Below are 19,586 nucleotides of genomic sequence, written 5' to 3'. Positions count from 1 at the left end.
TATGAAATTCGATATGTTTAGGAAATTTCAGAAGCCGCTTTAAATATTGATTTTTATTATCACTAAATATAAAAGTAAAATCAGCGTTTTTCTAAAAAAAATTTAATGATCACATATAATTCACAGACATGCCATTAAACAAATTATACTCCCATGTTCATTGGATCATATAAAAGAAAATTATATCATACATTGAATGTGATTTGTAATCAAAATAATAACAGAATCTGAAGATGGAACTGTCAGAAAAGCCAGAAGGCAAAGAAATGTGGAATGGTATGATATGAATGCAGAACTGCAGTAGACGAAAAAGGCAAGTTGGGCTTAACCAGCTTCAAAGAAAACAAGAATTAGAAGGAAAAATTTTTAACGAAAAGAGAGTACAAGCGACTAGAATATGTAGAAGAATGACACGAGAGCAGAAAATTCTAATAAAAGAAAGCACTAAGTCATTTAGACCAAAATTGACGATATGCAAAGACAAGAACGGAAGACTATTAACAGATAAACAAAGAATTATAATGAGATGGAAACAAAGATACTGAGAAAAGTATATGGCTCGGTGCAAGAGGAAGATGAAGTAAGAGGGTATGAGGGTAAGCTCAGTGCAAAACGGTATGCCAAAAAAGAAGAAAAAGTATTTCATACTATGCCTCATAAATTGTTTTGTATTCTTATTTCTATATAAAAGGCAATTATTTTATAATTTACCTATACTCTGGGTTAATTAGCAAAATTCATGGAAAAGTTATTTACCAGCAATTTTATTGCTGAAATCGAATTATAAGATCCTATATATTAATAATATAGGTATGCAAAGTCCGCAGATAGTGTGCTACTTTTTTTATAAACAAAATGGCGCCGACAAATTGTATTTTTTCAATTATTGCTCTATAACTCCGAAGATTTTAACTTTACAACAAAAACACCCAAATAAAAATTCACCGCAATTAAATTCTGCATAGAGATAAGTTTTTCACGATTTGCTACGACGAAAATTTTCCTCGGAAAATGCGGGTATTCCCAACAAAAACTCTAATTTTCAAATAAAGTTTTAGGTAAGTAATTATTAATTAATAATTAAATAACTTAGTGACATCAAAGCTTTCTTGGTATAAATTGTAATTCCAGAAGCCGGTGAAAATTAAACGAATATTTTAGCAACAATTCAATTGTTAATTAACAATTTACGATCGCAATAATAAATAAAATAATCATGATACATTGATCAAACTTATAAAGATTATAAAGATGAGATGCTTATTTAATATTTTATCGACAAAATATAAATTTTTCTTTTTTTTGCATAATCTTTAAATTTAGAAGAAAAAAAATAGTTATAATACGCTGGTCTAATTAGTAAAGTGCAAAGAAAGGTTATTTACCAGCAATTTTATTGCTGGAATCGAATTATAAGATCCTATATATTATTAATATAGGTATGCAAAGTCCGCAGATAGTGTGCTACTTTTTTTATACCTAAACAAAATGGCGCCGACAAATCGTATTTTTTTCAATTATTGCTCTATAACTCCGAAGATTTTAACTTTACACCAAAAACACTTAAATAAAAATTCACTCCAATTTAATTCTACATAGAGGCATGTTTTTCCCGATTTGCTCCGACGAAAATTTTCCTTGGAAAATGTGGGTTTTCCCAACAAAATCTCGAATTTTCAAATAAATTTTTTGGGCCAGTAATTATTTATCAATAATTAAATAGCTTGGTGAAATAAAAGCTTTCTTCGTAGAGATTATAAATTCAGCAGCTGGTGAAAATGAAACGAATATTTTAGCAACAATTCAATTGTTAATTAACAATTTACAGTCGCAATAACAAACAAAATAATCATGAGACATTGATCAAACTTAGAAAGATTATAAAGGTGTGATGCCTATTTAATATTTTGTCGACAAAATATAAATTTTTCATTTTTTTGCATAATCTTTAAATGTTTAAAAAAAATTGTTATAAACAAATTAACATTTCTCAGAAATTGTTTATTATATTCTAATTTTAAAAAATACTTAAAATGCGTATTTCAAAGGTCTTGAAAATGAAAAAAAATTTCCAACCATTTGCAAAAAAGTTATGAAACAGCAAAGTAAATATACGATTGCTTCGTTGTTTATAATTTGTTTTAATTGTTTCAAAGCTTAAAAGTGAGTCTGTGGTACAATCTAATTACTCACAAAGAATGTCAAAAATTAGTGCAATGGTTATATTTTAATCAAAGATTAAAAATACTTTTTGTAATTTTTAGCGCAAAAGTAGGCCTGATACAGAGCCGGAGCTAAAATGTTCACTCGAAGCGACTGACACGCAGCATACATGATTTATTAAAAGTGTACGTCGCGCGGCCGGTCGTCGCTCTGAGTGAAAATTTTAGCTACAGTACTGTAGTCTACTTTCGCGCGTGTAAATTACAAAAAAATATATTTATAATCTTTAATTAAAATATAACCCTTAAACTGATAATCGATATTTTTTTGTAAATAATTAGCTTGTACTTTAAACTCAGTTCTACGCTTTGAAAGAATTAAAAAAAATTATAAACACCGTAGTAATCTTATGTTTACTTTGCTGTTTCATAAGTTTTTTGCAAATGGTTGCAAAAAAGTTTTAAAGTATTCATTTTCAAGATATTTGAAATGCGCATTTTAGCTATTTTTTTTAAATTATAATATAATAAAAACTTTCTGAGAAAAGTTAATTTGTTTATAACTATTTTTTTAACATTTAAAGATTATGCAAAAGAATAAAAAATTTATATTTTGTCGACAAAATGTTAAATAGGCATCTCATCTTTATAAGATTTCAAAGTTTGATCAGTGTATCACAATTATTTTGGTTATTATTGCGACCGTAAATTATTAATTAACAATTGAATTGTTGCTAAAATATTCGTTTAATTTTCACCAGCTTCTGGAACTATAATCTAAACCAAGAAGGCTTTTAAGTCACTAAATTATTTAAATATTGGTTGATAATTACTTATCTAAAACTTTATTTAAAAATTAAAGATTTTGTTGGGAAAACCCACATTTTCCGAGAAAAATTTTCGTCGGAGCAAATCGGGAAAAACATGCCTCTATGTAGAATTAAATTGGGGTGAATTTTTATTTGGGTGTTTTTGTTGTAAAGTTAAAATCTTCGGAGTTATAGAGCAATAATTGAAAAAACACGATTTTCGGGCGCCATTTTGTTTATAAAAAAAGTAGCACACTATCTGCGGACTTTGCATACCTATATTATTAATATATAGGATCTAATAATTCAATTCCAGCAATAAAATTGCTGGTAAATAACTTTTCCCAAAAATGGCCTATTCTCCGATAATCAGCCCAGACTACTAATAAACATTTTTGTATAGTTATTTTACCCTTCTGGTATAATATAATACTGGGTGTACACTTACATTTTCCTCCAATTTAACTGCCATCTAAAAGGCTCAAGATAGAAATATGCGGTTTTCGCGGAAATGTTTTATTTTAGTAAAAGTTTTGTTTGAATGGATTAAATTTTAAATATCGCTTTTGAAAACAAAATGTCGGATTTTTGAAAAAACGTTGTTGACTTTTTTTTAATGAAACGACTAGTATATTTTTTGAAATAATAATAATATAAATTGAAAGAAGTCATTCACCTATCCAGAAATAAATGGTTTTTTAAAATCGGTTGTCAAATGACTGATTAATTAATTTTGAAAATGAGAGATGCAATTTGGAAATCTGATTAGTTATTTTAATCATATTATTATTTAGTTGTGATTTCCACGTTGCATCTCTCATTTTAAAAATTAATTACTCAGTCATCTAACAACTGATTTCAAAAAACTTTATATCTCTGGATAGGTGAATGACAGTTCTTTCAATTTGCAAAAAAATATACTGGGTGTTCCATTAAAAAAAGACAACAAGGTTTTTTTAAACCCACCTTTTTTTGTAATTGAAAGCGATATAAAAAATTCAATCCATTCAAACAAAACTTTTACTAAAATAAAACATTTCAGCGAAAACCGCATATTTCTATCTTGAGCAGTTTAGAAGTTATAGGCAGTTAAAATATACCTATGTAAGTAGACACCTGGTATAAAACTAAGAGTACTATGTAATATTTACCAATTTTTTTTCACACTTCAAAGTTTTTATTTTATTTATTTAACCTCCTTTAATACACAAAATAATTGTTATTACATTAAAAGAGTGCTTACTACTGCTAAAAACTCATTCCTATATTAAGTACTAAACCTAAACAGAATAGAACATGTAAAAAAAACACACTACAAATACGTCTAGACAAATAATTACATCTAAATACAAATAAATACATCTAAATAAAATTTTACGACAACTTTTGTATACTAGAAATTTGTTTCAGAAGCAACTTTTATTTGTTTCACAGAAGAATTAAAAAAGTCTATATCACAGTTAATTATCATATGGTTACATTCTTCTAACATCTTATTTATGGGTGAACAATCAGTCTTATTAGTTGAGAACAGTCGTTTGTTATTAATTCTTAAATGTGTTTTTGGAACATGAAATTTAATACTATTTATAAAAAAGCAATCTTTATATTTAATGTGATTTACAACATAGTATATAAAAAGGGCTGAATGAAAATGTCTTCTATTATCCAGTCGCTGAACTTTAAAACAAGTTAGCATAGCATTATAGGAAATCATGTAGGGATAGATACCAAACTTTCTGACATAAAGAAACCTCAAGAATCGTTTTTGAACCTTTTCAATCAGATCAACATTGAATTCGGCTTGTGGTGCCCATATAATAGAGGCATACTCCAAGTGAGGTCTTACCAGTGCATTGTATAATGATATTAGAGTTTCAGTTCTTTTAAAAAATTTTGAATTACGAATTATGAAGCCAAGAGTTCTGTATGCCTTTCCAGTGATGATCCGATAATGTTCACTAAATCTCAAATTTTGCTGAAACATTACTCCAAGATCTTTGCAAGTGTTCTTTCTTTCAAGTACAGTGTTAGAAATTTTGTATTGGTTCTCTACGTATTGTGTTTTTCGAGTGATAGTAAAAACATGACATTTAGAAGTGTTTAGAAACATTTTGTTGTCATCAAACCATTGACTTACTGAGTTCAGATCACATTGCAGCATCTCAGAGTCCTGTAGAGTTGAAATTTCTCGAAAAATCTTAAAATCATCTGCAAATAGCAGGCTTGTCGAAAACTTCACACAGTGAGGCAAATCATTAATAAATATAGCGAACAGAAGAGGACCCAAGTTGCTACCTTGTGGTACCCCTGATGTCGACATAAATGGCTTAGATAAACTATTCCCTACTTTGACTTGATTTAACCTATCAGAAAGGTATGACCTCAGAAACATACATGCTTCTGAATCAAAATCAAATTTGCTTAGCTTTTCAATAAGTATAGAGTGATCAATCTGATCAAAAGCTTTGGTGCAGTCGGTAAAAATTACATCCAGCTGAGTTTTATTATTTATGGCCTCTGCTGCAAAACTTGTAAAAACACACAAATTTGACACAGTGGACTTCCCTGGTAAGAAACCATGTTGTTCTGGACAGAACCTATCTCCAAAGTAATTCAAAATATTGTTATAAAGCACATTCTCGAATATCTTAGCAATTGAATTGATGACAGATATAGGCCTATAGTTCTCAATGTTACCAGCATTACCTGATTTAAATATAGGTGTTATAACTGCATGCTTTAAGCTATCTGGAAATTTACTTTGCTTTAGGGACAAATTAAAAATTAGTGTAAGGGGGACAGAAAGAGCCTCTGCACAACCTTTAAAAATGTATGCTGGTATACTGTCCTTACCTGTGGCTTTTTTTGGTTTTAGTCTTTTGATGCTTTGGAGAACATCCTCAACTGTTACTTTTGAAAAGTGAAAAGCCCCTTGATTCAGTGTACTATTTAGACTATTTGATCTTTGAAATACAGAGCCAAAATATTCTGCAAAAACATTGGCAATATCCTGACAGCCACTTATGTCCACACCCCTATAAGAGACCTCTGTTGGAATTTTATTATTTACACCACGGGATTTTATAAAGGACCAAAAACTACTAGGGTCAGTTTGTACATTATTCTCAATATTTATATTGTGACACCTATATGCTTCTCTACTAAGCTGTTTCACTTCTCGTCTCAATGATTTATATTCATCCAAAGCCAAAGCATTTGCAGATTTATTTACCTGCCTATGAAGACGATTCTTACGTTTAATCTTCGATATAAGTTCCGAAGTAAAGAAGATTGGATACCTGTTTGTTATTCTTAATACATTCCTTGACTGTTTTTTGGGTATTGACTGATCAATACATGCATACAGCTTTTCATAAAACAACTGCATACATACATCCACATTAAAGCACCCCTCCAGCTCTGTCCAATCCATATCTTGAATGAGGCCATACAAAAGGTGAAAATCACCCTTTGCATAGTCATAGAAAAATGAATTTTTGATACAATTCTCGGTTGAATCTAAAAAATTAAATGTGACCATAAATTCAAGACAAGGATGATATATGTCCTCATTAACAAGTGGTACATTGCATTTTATTAGATTATTGACATTCATGTTTGAAAATACTAAATCTAACTTTCTTTGCATATGATTATACACTGAGTTGTGTTGGGTAAGGTTATGTATATCAATAAAATTAGTTAACAAATCACATTTTGCACAGCCCCTGTTACCATAAAAAGGCAAATTAAAATCACCTAACAACAAAAAATTTACATTAGTACCCAAAATATCATCAAAAATAGATAAAAACTTTACATAATCATCATCACATGTATTAGGGGGCAAATATGTAAGACATAAATAGAAACATACATTTTTAATTTTGACTTTTAGTAGTAAGCACTCAATATGACAACTTACATTAATTTGAACTGGTTCGACCCTAAATTTCTTCTTTACTGCCAGCAGGACACCACCACCCCTGGTTTTTTTATTACTCCTGTCTTTCCTAAATACAGTATATCGTTGATCTACCAGTTCACTATCCTTTATCCCTTCTGTCAGCCAACTTTCAGTTATTGCAATAAAATCATAATTTTCTACTGCAACTGCAGCAAAAAAATCGTGGCACTTCGTTCTCAATCCTCTGGCATTTTGATAATAAAACTTTAGGTTTCTGTTGGAGCTATTACTTGATCCACTTCCTGAGGGTCCGTGTGAATTTGTGGCACCCTCCTCTTTTGAAAAAAAATGGGACACCAATGCACCGCTTGGCCACACTTCTCTATTCCAAGCTCTTCTAAGGTCTTCTTGGCGGATTGTTACTTTTATTGATGAGTATAGACTTGGATGTCTAGACTCATGTTCTTCACAGCTTACATCAGAAAAGTTGGCTTGAAGATATGCCTTAAGTTGGGCAGGTTTTGTCCCTGGTTGCAGCCTTGTAACGTGCAGTGATACATATTTTGGTACCGTTTTAATTTGTGAGTTCTCCTGATTCCTCCCTACAACAAACCGTCGACTTGACCTCTTTCTAACCTGCTGCCATCCCATATTATTGTTTTCGACCTGAACCTCTTCAGTTAGCTGCTGAATTTCATGTATTTTGTGAGCTGTTTGGGCCTGCATTACAGCCGCGCTTACTTGCTGGGACGAAATGAATTTATTGGATGTCGAGACTTGTTTTTGACTTCCCAGAGTGGCATTTTTTGATGTATTTTGTTGGGGTACTGCTGCTTGTCCGGATGATTTATTAGGGGTTTTGCTTTGTTTTTGTTGTGTCACGTTGGCATATGTCAAAGTTGCTGTCAAAGGTGAGACAGCTCCACTGTTGCCAGATTGACTTTCCAAATGTCCTGATATTTTATTTTTCTTGACAAACATATCAACTTTTTCTTCTAGTAGCTGAATGTTTTTATATAATAGAACCTCCTTGGCCTTTAATTCCATAATAATATCATCTTTACCTTTAAGTAACTCGTTCTTGGCTTCTATTAATTCGCAAAATTCCGCGCCGTTTTTCATAACCTCATTGTCATTCAGACAGCATTTCACTAAATTATTTCTTCCTACTGCCACTAGCCCAGGTACTCGAAGGGCACATGAGTTATGGAACACACTTTCACAATTTATGCACTTAACAATACTATTAACTACAGGTTTTTGGCAACCATTGCAGATTTTAGAGGAGCTCTTTTCGGCATCGTCATCCCCCGCCATGTTGCCATAACCATGATAACATAGTTGATAACTATTACAACACGCCCATAAACTTATGTGTGATGATTATCATCACATTCCATTTTAAAAATGCCTACAAAATAAGACCTACTCTTGAATTACATTTTATTCATAGATGTACCGTTTAGGGCTTAGGGATATAAACAAGCTCTTTGAATGATATATGATTCGTTGGACAGTAAAGTTGTTAACATCCAATTAATCATTGTAAATTAGTCAATAGATATTAGTACATATTACTATTAGTCAATGGTAAAGAAAAATTAAACATTCTTATATTGCACATCATACTTAAAACATTATTTTTTAAAACATCTCATTTTTGTTGGTAAAAAAATATATTAATTGGTCTGGACTACATTGCAGTTCTGTTGATACTGGTATGCACACAATGTTGCCAAACTGAATTTTGTTATATTCCGTTTCAATTTTCTAGCCGATTTCAATTTTCGAGCATATTATAATAAGACATATTTCATTTTGAGTGTACCTTCTTTACCAGTCATATCTTTTGTAAGACTGGATGTTACAATAATGACATCATCAGCAACAGAACTGAGTTCTTTAATTCCCAAATAAACCATCCTTCTCAATATTACATCTTTTGATTGGAACAGTTTGGTCATGGCAAAGAAAACATCTGTGGCCTCTTTGGCACTTAAAGTTTCACCCTAAAAAGCAGCGCAGTCAAATATTATTTGCTAAGCAAGTATGTGAATGAACAAATGATTACGTTACGAGTACATAGATAGGATGTAAAAGATTTTACCTGGAGATAGATAAGATGTAAAAGAACTGGAGACCTATAACTCTCTTTTGTGTTGCGAGTAAAATAATGATCTGTGTCATGTTCCATAGAATGAAAAATAAAATGGACCAAAAATTAAGACCAAATCAAGCTGACTTCTGAGCAAATAAGTCATGTATAGACTAGATCTGCGCACTCAGAATGATCATCGACCAGTCAGTTGAATGGCAAAGTAAACTATATAATAAACTTCATTGACTGTAGAAAGGCATTCGATATCCTACACAGAGAAAAATTGTGGGAAATAGTAGAAAGATATGCGATACTGGCCAAATGCTTTAGAATGATGAAATTGTTTTATGAAAACACCACAGCAAAAGTATTATATAAGGGGAATTTAACAAAACCAACCAACATTAACAGCGGTGTAAAACAGGGTTGTATACTGTCTCCTACTCTGTTTATTATTGTCCTGTACTGGCCAATGAGAAAAAGCAGCATCAGTAAAACTGGGATACACTAGAATACCTTTGCACAATTAGACAATCTTGAATATGCAGATGATGTATGCCTACTTTCAGCAAAGAGACAGAGCATGCAGAAAAAGTGAGAAATTACCCAAAGAAGGTAAAAAAGTAAGTAGAAGATAAACATGAATAAAACTGAACTAATGAAGATTAAAACAGCGAGAGAAATGTTCGTACAAATAGAAAACCAAGAGCTGAAATCAGTGGAAAGAGTCAGTTATCTAGGAAGCATACTGAAGACAACAGAAGGTGCAGAGGAGGATATTCAAACACGAATTGGCAAAGCACAGACAGCATGCTATATGTTAAATAATATATAGTAGGTGATTCTGCAAAACCTCGTACATGAGAATTTTTTTTTCAAAATTTAGTTTTTTGCCCTGTGAGAAACTTCGTTAAAAAATACACATGTTAACGTAATGAACATGCCACAAAACCTAATTACGTTAACATAGTTACGAAATGACATTTTCATTAGGTTAACATGTGTATTTTTAACGGTGTTTCTGACAGGGCAAAAAACTAATTTCTGGAAAAAAAATTCTCATACGAGGTTTTGCAGAATCACCGATGATATGGAAATCTAATGAGATAAAACTGAACACCAAAGTAAAAAATCTTCAATAGTAATGTAAAAGCAGTACATAGTATTATACGGATCACAACCTTAGAGAATAACAAGACACAACACAGGAATGATTCAATCCTTCATTAATAAATGCTTGACAAAAAATTCTAAGAATATTTGGGCCCAACCAGATCACAAACTCAAACTTATGGAAAAAACAATAAGAACTAAGGTTAACATGTGTATTTTTTAACGGTGTTTCTGACAGGGCAAAAAACTAATTTCTGGAAAAAAAAATTCTCATACGAGGTTTTGCAGAATCACCGATGATATGGAAATCTAATGAGATAAAACTGAACACCAAAGTAAAAAATCTTCAATAGTAATGTAAAAGCAGTACATAGTATTATACGGATCACAAACTTAGAGAATAACAAGACACAACACAGGAATGAATCAATCCTTCATTAATAAATGCTTAAGAAAAATTCTAAGAATATTTGGGCCCAACCAGATCACAAACTCAAACTTATGGAAAAAACAATAAGAACCAAGGTTAACATGTATATTTTTTAACGGTGCTTCTGACAGGGCAAAAAACTAATTTCTGGAAAAAAAAATTCTCATACGAGGTTTTGCAGAATCACCGATGATATGGAAATCTAATGAGATAAAACTGAACACCAAAGTAAAAAATCTTCAATAGTAATGTAAAAGCAGTACATAGTATTATACGGATCACAAACTTAGAGAATAACAAGACACAACACAGGAATGATTCAATCCTTCATTAATAAATTCTTAAGAAAAATTCTAAGAATATTTGGGCCCAACCAGATCACAAACTCAAACTTATGGAAAAAACAATAAGAACCAATACATAAAGAAATAAGGAGAAGATGGAAATGGTTGGGCCATACTCTGCAGAAACCGGACACAGACATAACAAAACAAGAATTGGAATTCTAACCTCCAGGAAAATGGAAACAGGGGAAGCAGATAAATACATGGAAGAAAACAATTATTAAAGAAGCAGAAAACGTCGGTCTAACCTGGAAAGAAGTCAGACAAAAAGCACAAGATCGGCAAAAATGGAGAGTGACAGTAGTGATGCCCTATGTTCCAGTGGGCAGGAAGGGGATAAGTAAGCAAATATATGAATGAACAAATAATTACATAGATAGGACATAAAAGCTTTTACCTGGTTCAATAAGTACAACAGTTTTGTTAGTATCGGTGTACATTTTCTTGGATTTACACTAGTTTCATTAAAAACTCTAGCTTCCTGCAAAACAGTAGTTTTCTCCAGATTTTGAAAAGCACTTGATCCCCCTAAAATATAATACACTAGAATAAAAGAAAACATAATGTATTATTAGTTTTACCGTCCTCATCATGAGTATCTCTTTTAAAAGTACCCATTTTAATTTAAAAACTTTAAAATAATTTGATTTAATTTCTTTACACGTCACATCAGCCGACGACCAAAATAAACGTCAAAACTGAAACTGAAGTGTGGCAAATCAAGACGACAACATTGATACATAAAATATTGTATACTGGTTTTTTAGAGAATTAGATTTTTAGTCGCTTATTCAATTTGAACACAGTGAAAGTAAACTTAAATCAAGTTAATGTAGGATAAAATATATTTTTAAATTTGTAAACTGAAGCAATTATGTGATGCAAAGTCATATTATTCTTATTATGAAAACAAGTCCTATTATACTCATTATGAAACTTTTCTGGTTTTTTTCTGGTTTAGCTACAAAGCTGAGGTTTTGAAATCTATATTGTATAGAATATATTAAAGGTTTTTGAGAGGTAATATTTGCATTTACATTTGTATTTTATTTACAATTAAGACATTTAATTAGAGTCGTGTAATAGGTATTGCCTACGTTCGAAAAGTGAGTCTGTAAATTATTGCCTATAAAACAAAAAACATAACCAGTACCAACATAACTTCGTCTGCTAAAAATAACTACACAATCAATTACGCACCTGTCACGCACAGGATAAAAGCACAACATTCATTATGTCATTGGGAGAGAAAACAGAAATGTCTCGCTTGTACAAATTAGCTCAAAAATTTAATTGTTTTTATCTGACAGGTATGTGTGACAATATTTCTTTAATTTCTGATACTTTTTGGACAATATTCCATTTAAAATAAGTATGCAAATCTAATTTTAAAGCAGCTATGGCTGGCTATTGATCTTTACTAGATACACCCATACAAATTTTTATAAAGTAAAATCCTGATTTTGTAGGTTTAAAATCAACTGAATGTAAACCATTTTTCGTAGAAGGTTACCAAGTTGGTCTGGTCAGACCAGATGTGATGAAACAACTTATACGATATCCTGAGGTAAACAAAAAAACTTTAAATTTACATGTCACTGGGTATTTATATTTCCCAAAATTGTTATTTTGATTGTCAGTTCCGTAAAAAACGTAGAGTTTTAATGATATAAACTTTTCTTTTAGGTGTTTTTAGTTTCTTCTGGGTGTGTGGAGTTGAATCCTGCTTTCAGAGATTATGAGGAAAGAAGTGGTCATGTTGAGAGGGTGTTAAAAGAATTACGAGCAGAAAATGTCTTTATAGCATTGAAAGGCTGGCGAGATGAGGTTAGTTATAAATTTAATGCTTCATACTAATTTTAGCAGAATACTATTTCAGCAAGAATTTTACTCTATATTTATTTCTTACTGAAGAAGAATTTGTATAATATCAGAACAGTCAAATATCACTATTTTATTTTTGTGTTATTCTTAATAAAACCATAAAGGAATCTGTAAAACAAGTACCTATATTCTGACAATTTTTTAGAAGACAGTGATTCATTGTCACTTATTTATTATTGGGCAAAATAGCATATAGATGGCTTAAAGCACAATTATTGTATGTCAAATTTTTTCTATTATTGAGTTATGCACTGTACCTTGATGACCTCCTAACAGTTTATCATCCTGCACAGACATTGCATGTCCTAGCGCGTTTGGTGTGGTAGTGGTATAAATGAGATTTCAAAACTGTGCGCTGTAGCGCAGTGCTACAAGAGCCTAAACATTCAAACTCGATTTTTTCAAAAAAGTACATGCACGGACATACAATAATTGTGCTTTAAGCCATCAATATGCAGTCATCACCTTCTTGAAATAGTTGCCAAAGGAACCTGTTAAACAAGTATTCTTTTTCTCATGATCATCTTTCAGTGCGTCACAGTTTTTCGATTTCTCTCTAACGCATTAAATTGTATGTGACAGAAAAAAAGGCACGTCTGGGAATACTTCGGTAATTATTCTAGTTCGGTGATTATTCTAGTTGTCGATAGATGGCGCCATAATCAAAAAAGAATTATTTATTAAATAAAATAATAATATTATCAATATAATCTGTACAATTTATAAGACTATACAAATGAAAGAAAATACCATTTTATAAATGCAATAGACACAATTGATTTGGTTTTATTCCAAATTGAAAATAAAATTTGACAACTGTCAGATTTAACTAAAATGTCACGTTAGAATAAATGTCATAAATGTGTATTATCACGGACTTACCTTTTTTTCTATAATTTGTGACGCACTGAAAAATGTTCATGAAAAGGAGAATACCTATACTCTGACAATTTTTAGAATACAGTGATTCATTGTCACTCATCATTTATTGTTGGGCAAAATAGTGTATGCAGTCATCACCTTCTTGAAATAGTTGTCAAAGGAATCTGTTAAACAAGTACCTATACTCTGACAATTTTTAGAGGACAGTGATTCATTGTCACTCATTTATTATTGGACAAAATAGTGTATGCATCACCTTCTTGAAATAGTTGTCGGACTATATAAATAATCATTTTGAATTTTAAAGTTGATATGCATAGCTTTAAATAAAATGGGACACAGATCTGTAGTATCTGTGATCATGGTAGATTAACTTTGATGAATAAAAGTTAATATTATCAAATTACTAAAGATGGTATCACTGAAAAGGTCTACAGCTAAGGTGCATCCTTAATTTATTGGAAAACATTGACAGCTATCAGTAGCTAGCAAAGTATACAAAGCAATACTAAAATATTATATTAACCCTTTGTGCTCATGGTCATAATATGCATGACACCATTACAATTCTTATAAATTTACCAACAATTTGTATTATTGGATTCTGCATTGACATTTAGAAGCCATTATCTTAAAATTAAGGAAACATGATTTCGCAATCTTGCTTTTATTTATCGCAACAGTCATGATCTCTCACCTACTGTATTCAAATCACTGTACTGCTCTCTAGTGCGCTCAGGACTTGAATACTGCTCTGTTGTTTGGTCTCCATTTCATCAAGTTTACATTGATGGATTGGAGAGCGTTCAGCGGAAGTTTCTAAGATCCTTAGCTTATAAAGCACATACTAATATAAGAAATACTGAAAATTTCGTCATAGATTATTCTGGAATAATGTCTCAATTTAATATTGCTACACTGAAGAACCGCAGGATGAGAGCGGATATGTTGTTTCTATTTAAAATTCTAAACAATGCTATTAATTGTCCCTCGTTATTGGATAATGTGTACTTAAACACAATACATAGAACTCGACACACTGCACTCTTTTATATTCCTTTTCATAGGACTGAGTATGCTAGTCATTTTCCCTTGTCGAGAATGCTCAGCTTATGCAATGACATGCTATTTGATCCATTCTGTCCAAGCATTAATGTCTTCAAAAGGCAGCTTGGGAGTTTAATGATTTAAATATGTGATATTTTTCATCTTCTGTAATTGGATATACTGTGTTATTTTACAAATTTTATTGTTTAATTGTCTTTTATTCGTTGATTTTTGATGTTTTTTGTACATGATTTTTACTTTTACTATTTTTTTTTGTATTCGTTTGTAAATGGTTCTACCGTCGAAATAAATAAAACAAAAACAAATTTTGCCCACAGGTTGTCTGGCATGTCAGACATGAAAATCGTAAAACACGATTTAGTCATTGGCATCTCTAGCATGCCATTAATTTAAAATCTAATGTCTAACCATTCATTTAGGTGGTTATGTAGTTATTTTAAAAAACAGTACTCAAATTGTTAGAGTAAATCACTGTTATTCCAACATTTTTCCTGTGACTTCAGGTGTTCCTCAAGGTTCACACCTGGGACCACTACTATTTAATCTATTTATTAATGATACTTGTTTTTTATGATACACTTAATGATACACTTAATGATACACTTGTTTTTCCCATACAAAAGCTCTCAATGACTTGAATATATTCTGCAATTCCTTGTATAGATTTAAAAACTATTTGTAGAACATACAAATATAACTGAATGTTAATAATGTAATTTCTATCACCAATTTTTAAGCTTAAACTTTGTTTGTTTTTTTATAGTGTAATGTTCTTTTTTCCTTTAATTTAATAGCTTTGTTATTTATCTAATACATATTGTAATATTTGATCTTTGTGTTGACACTGTTATTGTTTTTGTTTTTTGTCTTTGTAATATTTTTTTTCTTTGTAATAATCTTTTTTGAATTGGGCTTGCCCGTAAATAAATAAATAATAAATAATGATCGAGAATTGCACATTTTGGGTTTTTGGCAAATCCAGGTGATCATTTTAAACGCATTTATGTTTGACCTTGCGCATGCTACAGAGGCTTCCAGTTTAATCAAAGAGATGTGTTTATGTGGATTTCTTTTGATGTTATAAAGAATATAATAAACTGCTTTTTTTTTCTCTGATTCTGGCTTTGGTTTAGAACTAGAACCTTTAGCCACGTAATTGTATAACTTATCACTAAGTCAGGGGAGTAATGTGTAGTGTGTGTGTTGAGTAAGTGTCTTGTTACTTTGCAAAGAGACGCTAATTGTTTCCGAACGTCTGCGGTCCCTCCGGTGAAACTGCTTAGTCTGTAATAAAGTTCAACCTAAATTTATTTAAGTTTGTGTTTAAAATATGCTAATAAAATTTAAGAACAATTTGTATAAAAACATTAATTTTATTTGAACCAAATGAGAGTTTAATTAACACATCATTCCATTTTAAATTCAACACGTTTTGTTCAATTTTACCAAATATGAATACTTACTTTAGAATAAATGGAAAACAGTAAGAGCTATTTTACATAATGTTAGAAATATTAGATTGACTGATAGGCTATTGATTATATTCAAAATAATATAGCTAAAAGGAATTATTGATTATATTCAAAATAATATAGCTAAAAGGAACTACAACTTTAACGGGGTTTTATTATTTCATATGGTTAATGAATCTCTATATATGAAAAAACCGCGGAGTGCTACCATTTAAAGGGGTGCGTTTTTGAGAAATGGGTGAATTAGTCCCTGGGCACAGGTTACATTAGGGCGAGTTCTATGCACTTTTGGTACAAACATATCTACATAAAAATTCTTCCTGGTTAAATTTACTATCTAAATATCACTTTTTAAAGTCAATTGTACTTCTTTTTACAAAAATATATTCAAAAGAAAAAGCACAAAGAAACCCAAAAGAAAGAAATTTTGTTTTTTGCCCCATAACTTTTGTCCACGAGGATATAGGTATAGACTATAGACATTGCTTTACAGAAAAAAAATCTACATATTTATTCTTTAAAATGTTGTTTAGTAGAGGTAATTAGGATTTATAGTTTTCGAAATATGATTTTTCAAAATTCGCCACTCACAGCAATTTTGGGCAATTATCCTTGTTATTTCGCAAATATTGTCCTGTAACTTTTTTCTACGTAACTTTAGGTATATGCAATGGTACACGTAATAGGAACAAAAATCAATTACCTTTAAAATGGTCTACTGTATAACGTTGTACGACTTTTTTTTTAGGAGATTATGGTTTTTCAAGGTTTTAAGGTTTTATACTTTTAACGATTTTTTATAATAAAATATGAAAATAAAATAATATTATTATATAATATGTTATATATTATATAGTATTATATTATATATAGTATATATAATATTATATTATAATATAATATATATAATATATTATTATATAATACGTAATATAAAAAAATAGTTTTATATTTTTTACGATTATTTTTGAAATTTCTTATTATAACTTATTCTTTCTTTTACATGAATGTACTATATATTGCTCAATAAAGAGGGCTTACTTTCTGTTCTTTAAAATGGTGTATCATCTATATTTAAATAATCGAAACCGAGTGATTCTTTGATACTTTTTTATCTGTAATATTTAAAATTATTTCTTTTACAAAAATTACATAAACATTAGTCTTAGAAAACATCATTTTAGTTAAAATTATTTAAACATTGACACTTAAAAAATTTTTAAAATCAAAGTCCATCTCTTCGTTAGCATTAGCTTCAATATCATCTTCTGACACCTCAGTTATCTTAGAGTTCCCACAATTAGTACCCATGCACATGCACACTTGGCAGAAAATTGAACAACTAATTCCTATCTTCCTACAACCGCAGCTTTTTATACGTCCTTTGGTACATTTACATGCTATTTTTTCAAGCAAACTTGTGGTGCAGGAGCTTTGACAGTACCTAAATATTGGTATTAATCCATATTTTGAAGTTTGCCCAGCCGAGTCAAGTGGATCCAAAGTATTACCTATAACAGGGGTGGGCAAAAGGCGGCCCGCGGGCCGGATCCGGCCCTTTTGCTTACTTTATCCGGCCCGTTGAAAAATCCCGCAAGCTTTTTTTAAGAGCATGGGCGCAATGCTTTTTAAATACATTAATTTTTTTCGAATCCTGAGAAAATTATACTGCCGAGCGCCGAAAGTCCCTGAAAAATTCTACAATGCTTATTTTAGTAAGTCATAGGGGTGAACAAAAAAGAAAAAAAAATAGTGTGACAGTCCCCCTTTCAGACATTGTCTTCTGAATGCCACCCAGCCAGGATTGTTTCGGCTTTCCTCTCTTCCTTCTTTCCTTGACGTTCATTTTAAAATTTGTTTTGGCATCCTGTCGTCGTCCATTTTTTCTACATGACCATACTAGATCAGTTGACACCTTTGAATTTCGACTATGATGGTTGACTTGACCTAACATTTTACCATTCGATATTTGCTCAGAAATTTCCTCATCTTCAAAAAGGCTGCTCTTGAATTTCTGAATTTCATTTTTTATCTTGATCCCTGTTATGGCTTAATATAATGGACCATATTAAAAATTTCGTAATATAACTGAGAACAAATTGTTCGCATGTACACACAAGTAAGACAATTGATTATTACTATTATTTATTATTAACAGTTATAGTATTTATGTCAAAAAACTTTCTTGGACGGGGAAAAACCTTCACCAAAAACATTAGCGTGTGCGCAGCGTACAAACTGGGTATAGGTCTCCGGCCCGGGAGACATTTTGAAAATTTCATTTTGGCCCGCGCTTAAAAGTATTTGCCCACCCCTGACCTATAAAAAATAAGATTCAATCATAACACACAATCACATAAAAAAGTTATAATGAGAAATTTAAAAAATAATCCTAAAATCAAAAATCGTTGCAATTACTCATTACATTTTGAAAAAGCATATCTTATTCAAAAATAATCCTAGAATTTTTTATAATACACCATTTTAAAGTAAACAGAATAAGCTTTCTTTTTTATTATTTATAATATATACCTAAATGTAGAAAAAAAAAGAAAAAAAAAGTTATAATGGGAAATTTAAAAAATAATCGTAAAAAATATAAAAACTCGTTAAAAGTATAAAATTTTGAAAAAGATAACCTCTTTAAAACAAGTCGTACAACATTTTACAGTAGAACATTTTAAAGTTAATTGATTTCTATTCCTTTTACATGTACCATTGCATATGCCTAAAGTTACGTAGAAAAAAGTTACAGAACAATATTTGCGAAATAACAAGGAAAATTGCCCAAAATTGCTGTGAGTGGCGAACTTTGAAAAATCATATTTCGAAAACTGTAAATCCTAATGACCTCTATCAAACATCATTTTAAAGAGAAAATATGTAAGTTTATTTTCTGTGTAGCAATGTCTATACCTATATCCCCGTGGACAAAAGTTACGGGACAAAAAACAAAATTTCTTTCTTTTGGGTTTCTTTGTGCTTTTTCTTTTGAATATATTTTTGTAAAAAAAAGTATCTTTGACTTTAAAAAGTTATATTTAGATAGGAAATTTAATCTGGAACAATTTTTATGTAGACGTGTTTGTACCAAAAGTGCATAGAACTCACCCTAATGTAACCTGTGCCCAGGGACTAATTCACCCATTTCTCAAAAACGCACCCCTTTAAATGGTAGCACTCCGCGGTTTTTTCATATATAGAGATTCATTGACCATATGAAATAATAAAACCCCGTTAACGTTGTAGTTCCTTTCTATAGTACATAATCAATAGCCTATGAACAGGACAGCCATGATGACATCAGTACACTTTTATGTGTCAAACAGTGCTTCATAGTTCAGTAGGCATGTAATACATGCCAACAACTTGTATGGCACTTTACTTGTCATGGCATTTAACTGCCAAGGGTTA

The 19,586-nt window shown here is 30.8% G+C and overlaps 2 protein-coding genes across 2 annotated transcripts in view; one reads left to right on the top strand and one right to left on the bottom strand.

Annotated features, from left to right (window-relative positions):
- The window catches only part of LOC114334649 (coatomer subunit gamma), a 73,731-nt gene extending 62,132 nt beyond the window's left edge, over window positions 1–11,599 (bottom strand). The window contains exons 1-3 of the mRNA XM_028284738.2: window positions 11,448–11,599; window positions 11,264–11,394; window positions 8,710–8,890 (exon numbers count right to left, since the gene is read on the bottom strand). Coding sequence (XP_028140539.1) covers window positions 8,710–8,890; window positions 11,264–11,394; window positions 11,448–11,484 — 349 coding nt within the window. The 5' untranslated portion in view covers window positions 11,485–11,599. The remainder of the gene's footprint in view (window positions 1–8,709; window positions 8,891–11,263; window positions 11,395–11,447) is intronic.
- Window positions 11,600–12,047: 448 nt separating this feature from the next.
- Window positions 12,048–19,586, top strand: part of LOC114334650 (uncharacterized) — a 95,701-nt gene continuing 88,162 nt past the window's right edge. The window contains exons 1-3 of the mRNA XM_028284739.2: window positions 12,048–12,176; window positions 12,336–12,433; window positions 12,553–12,693. Coding sequence (XP_028140540.1) covers window positions 12,101–12,176; window positions 12,336–12,433; window positions 12,553–12,693 — 315 coding nt within the window. The 5' untranslated portion in view covers window positions 12,048–12,100. The remainder of the gene's footprint in view (window positions 12,177–12,335; window positions 12,434–12,552; window positions 12,694–19,586) is intronic.

Source organism: Diabrotica virgifera, chromosome 7 (genome assembly GCF_917563875.1).
Source record: "Diabrotica virgifera virgifera chromosome 7, PGI_DIABVI_V3a".
NCBI lineage: Eukaryota > Metazoa > Arthropoda > Insecta > Coleoptera > Chrysomelidae > Diabrotica > Diabrotica virgifera.
This window is presented reverse-complemented; position numbering and strand designations above follow the sequence as displayed.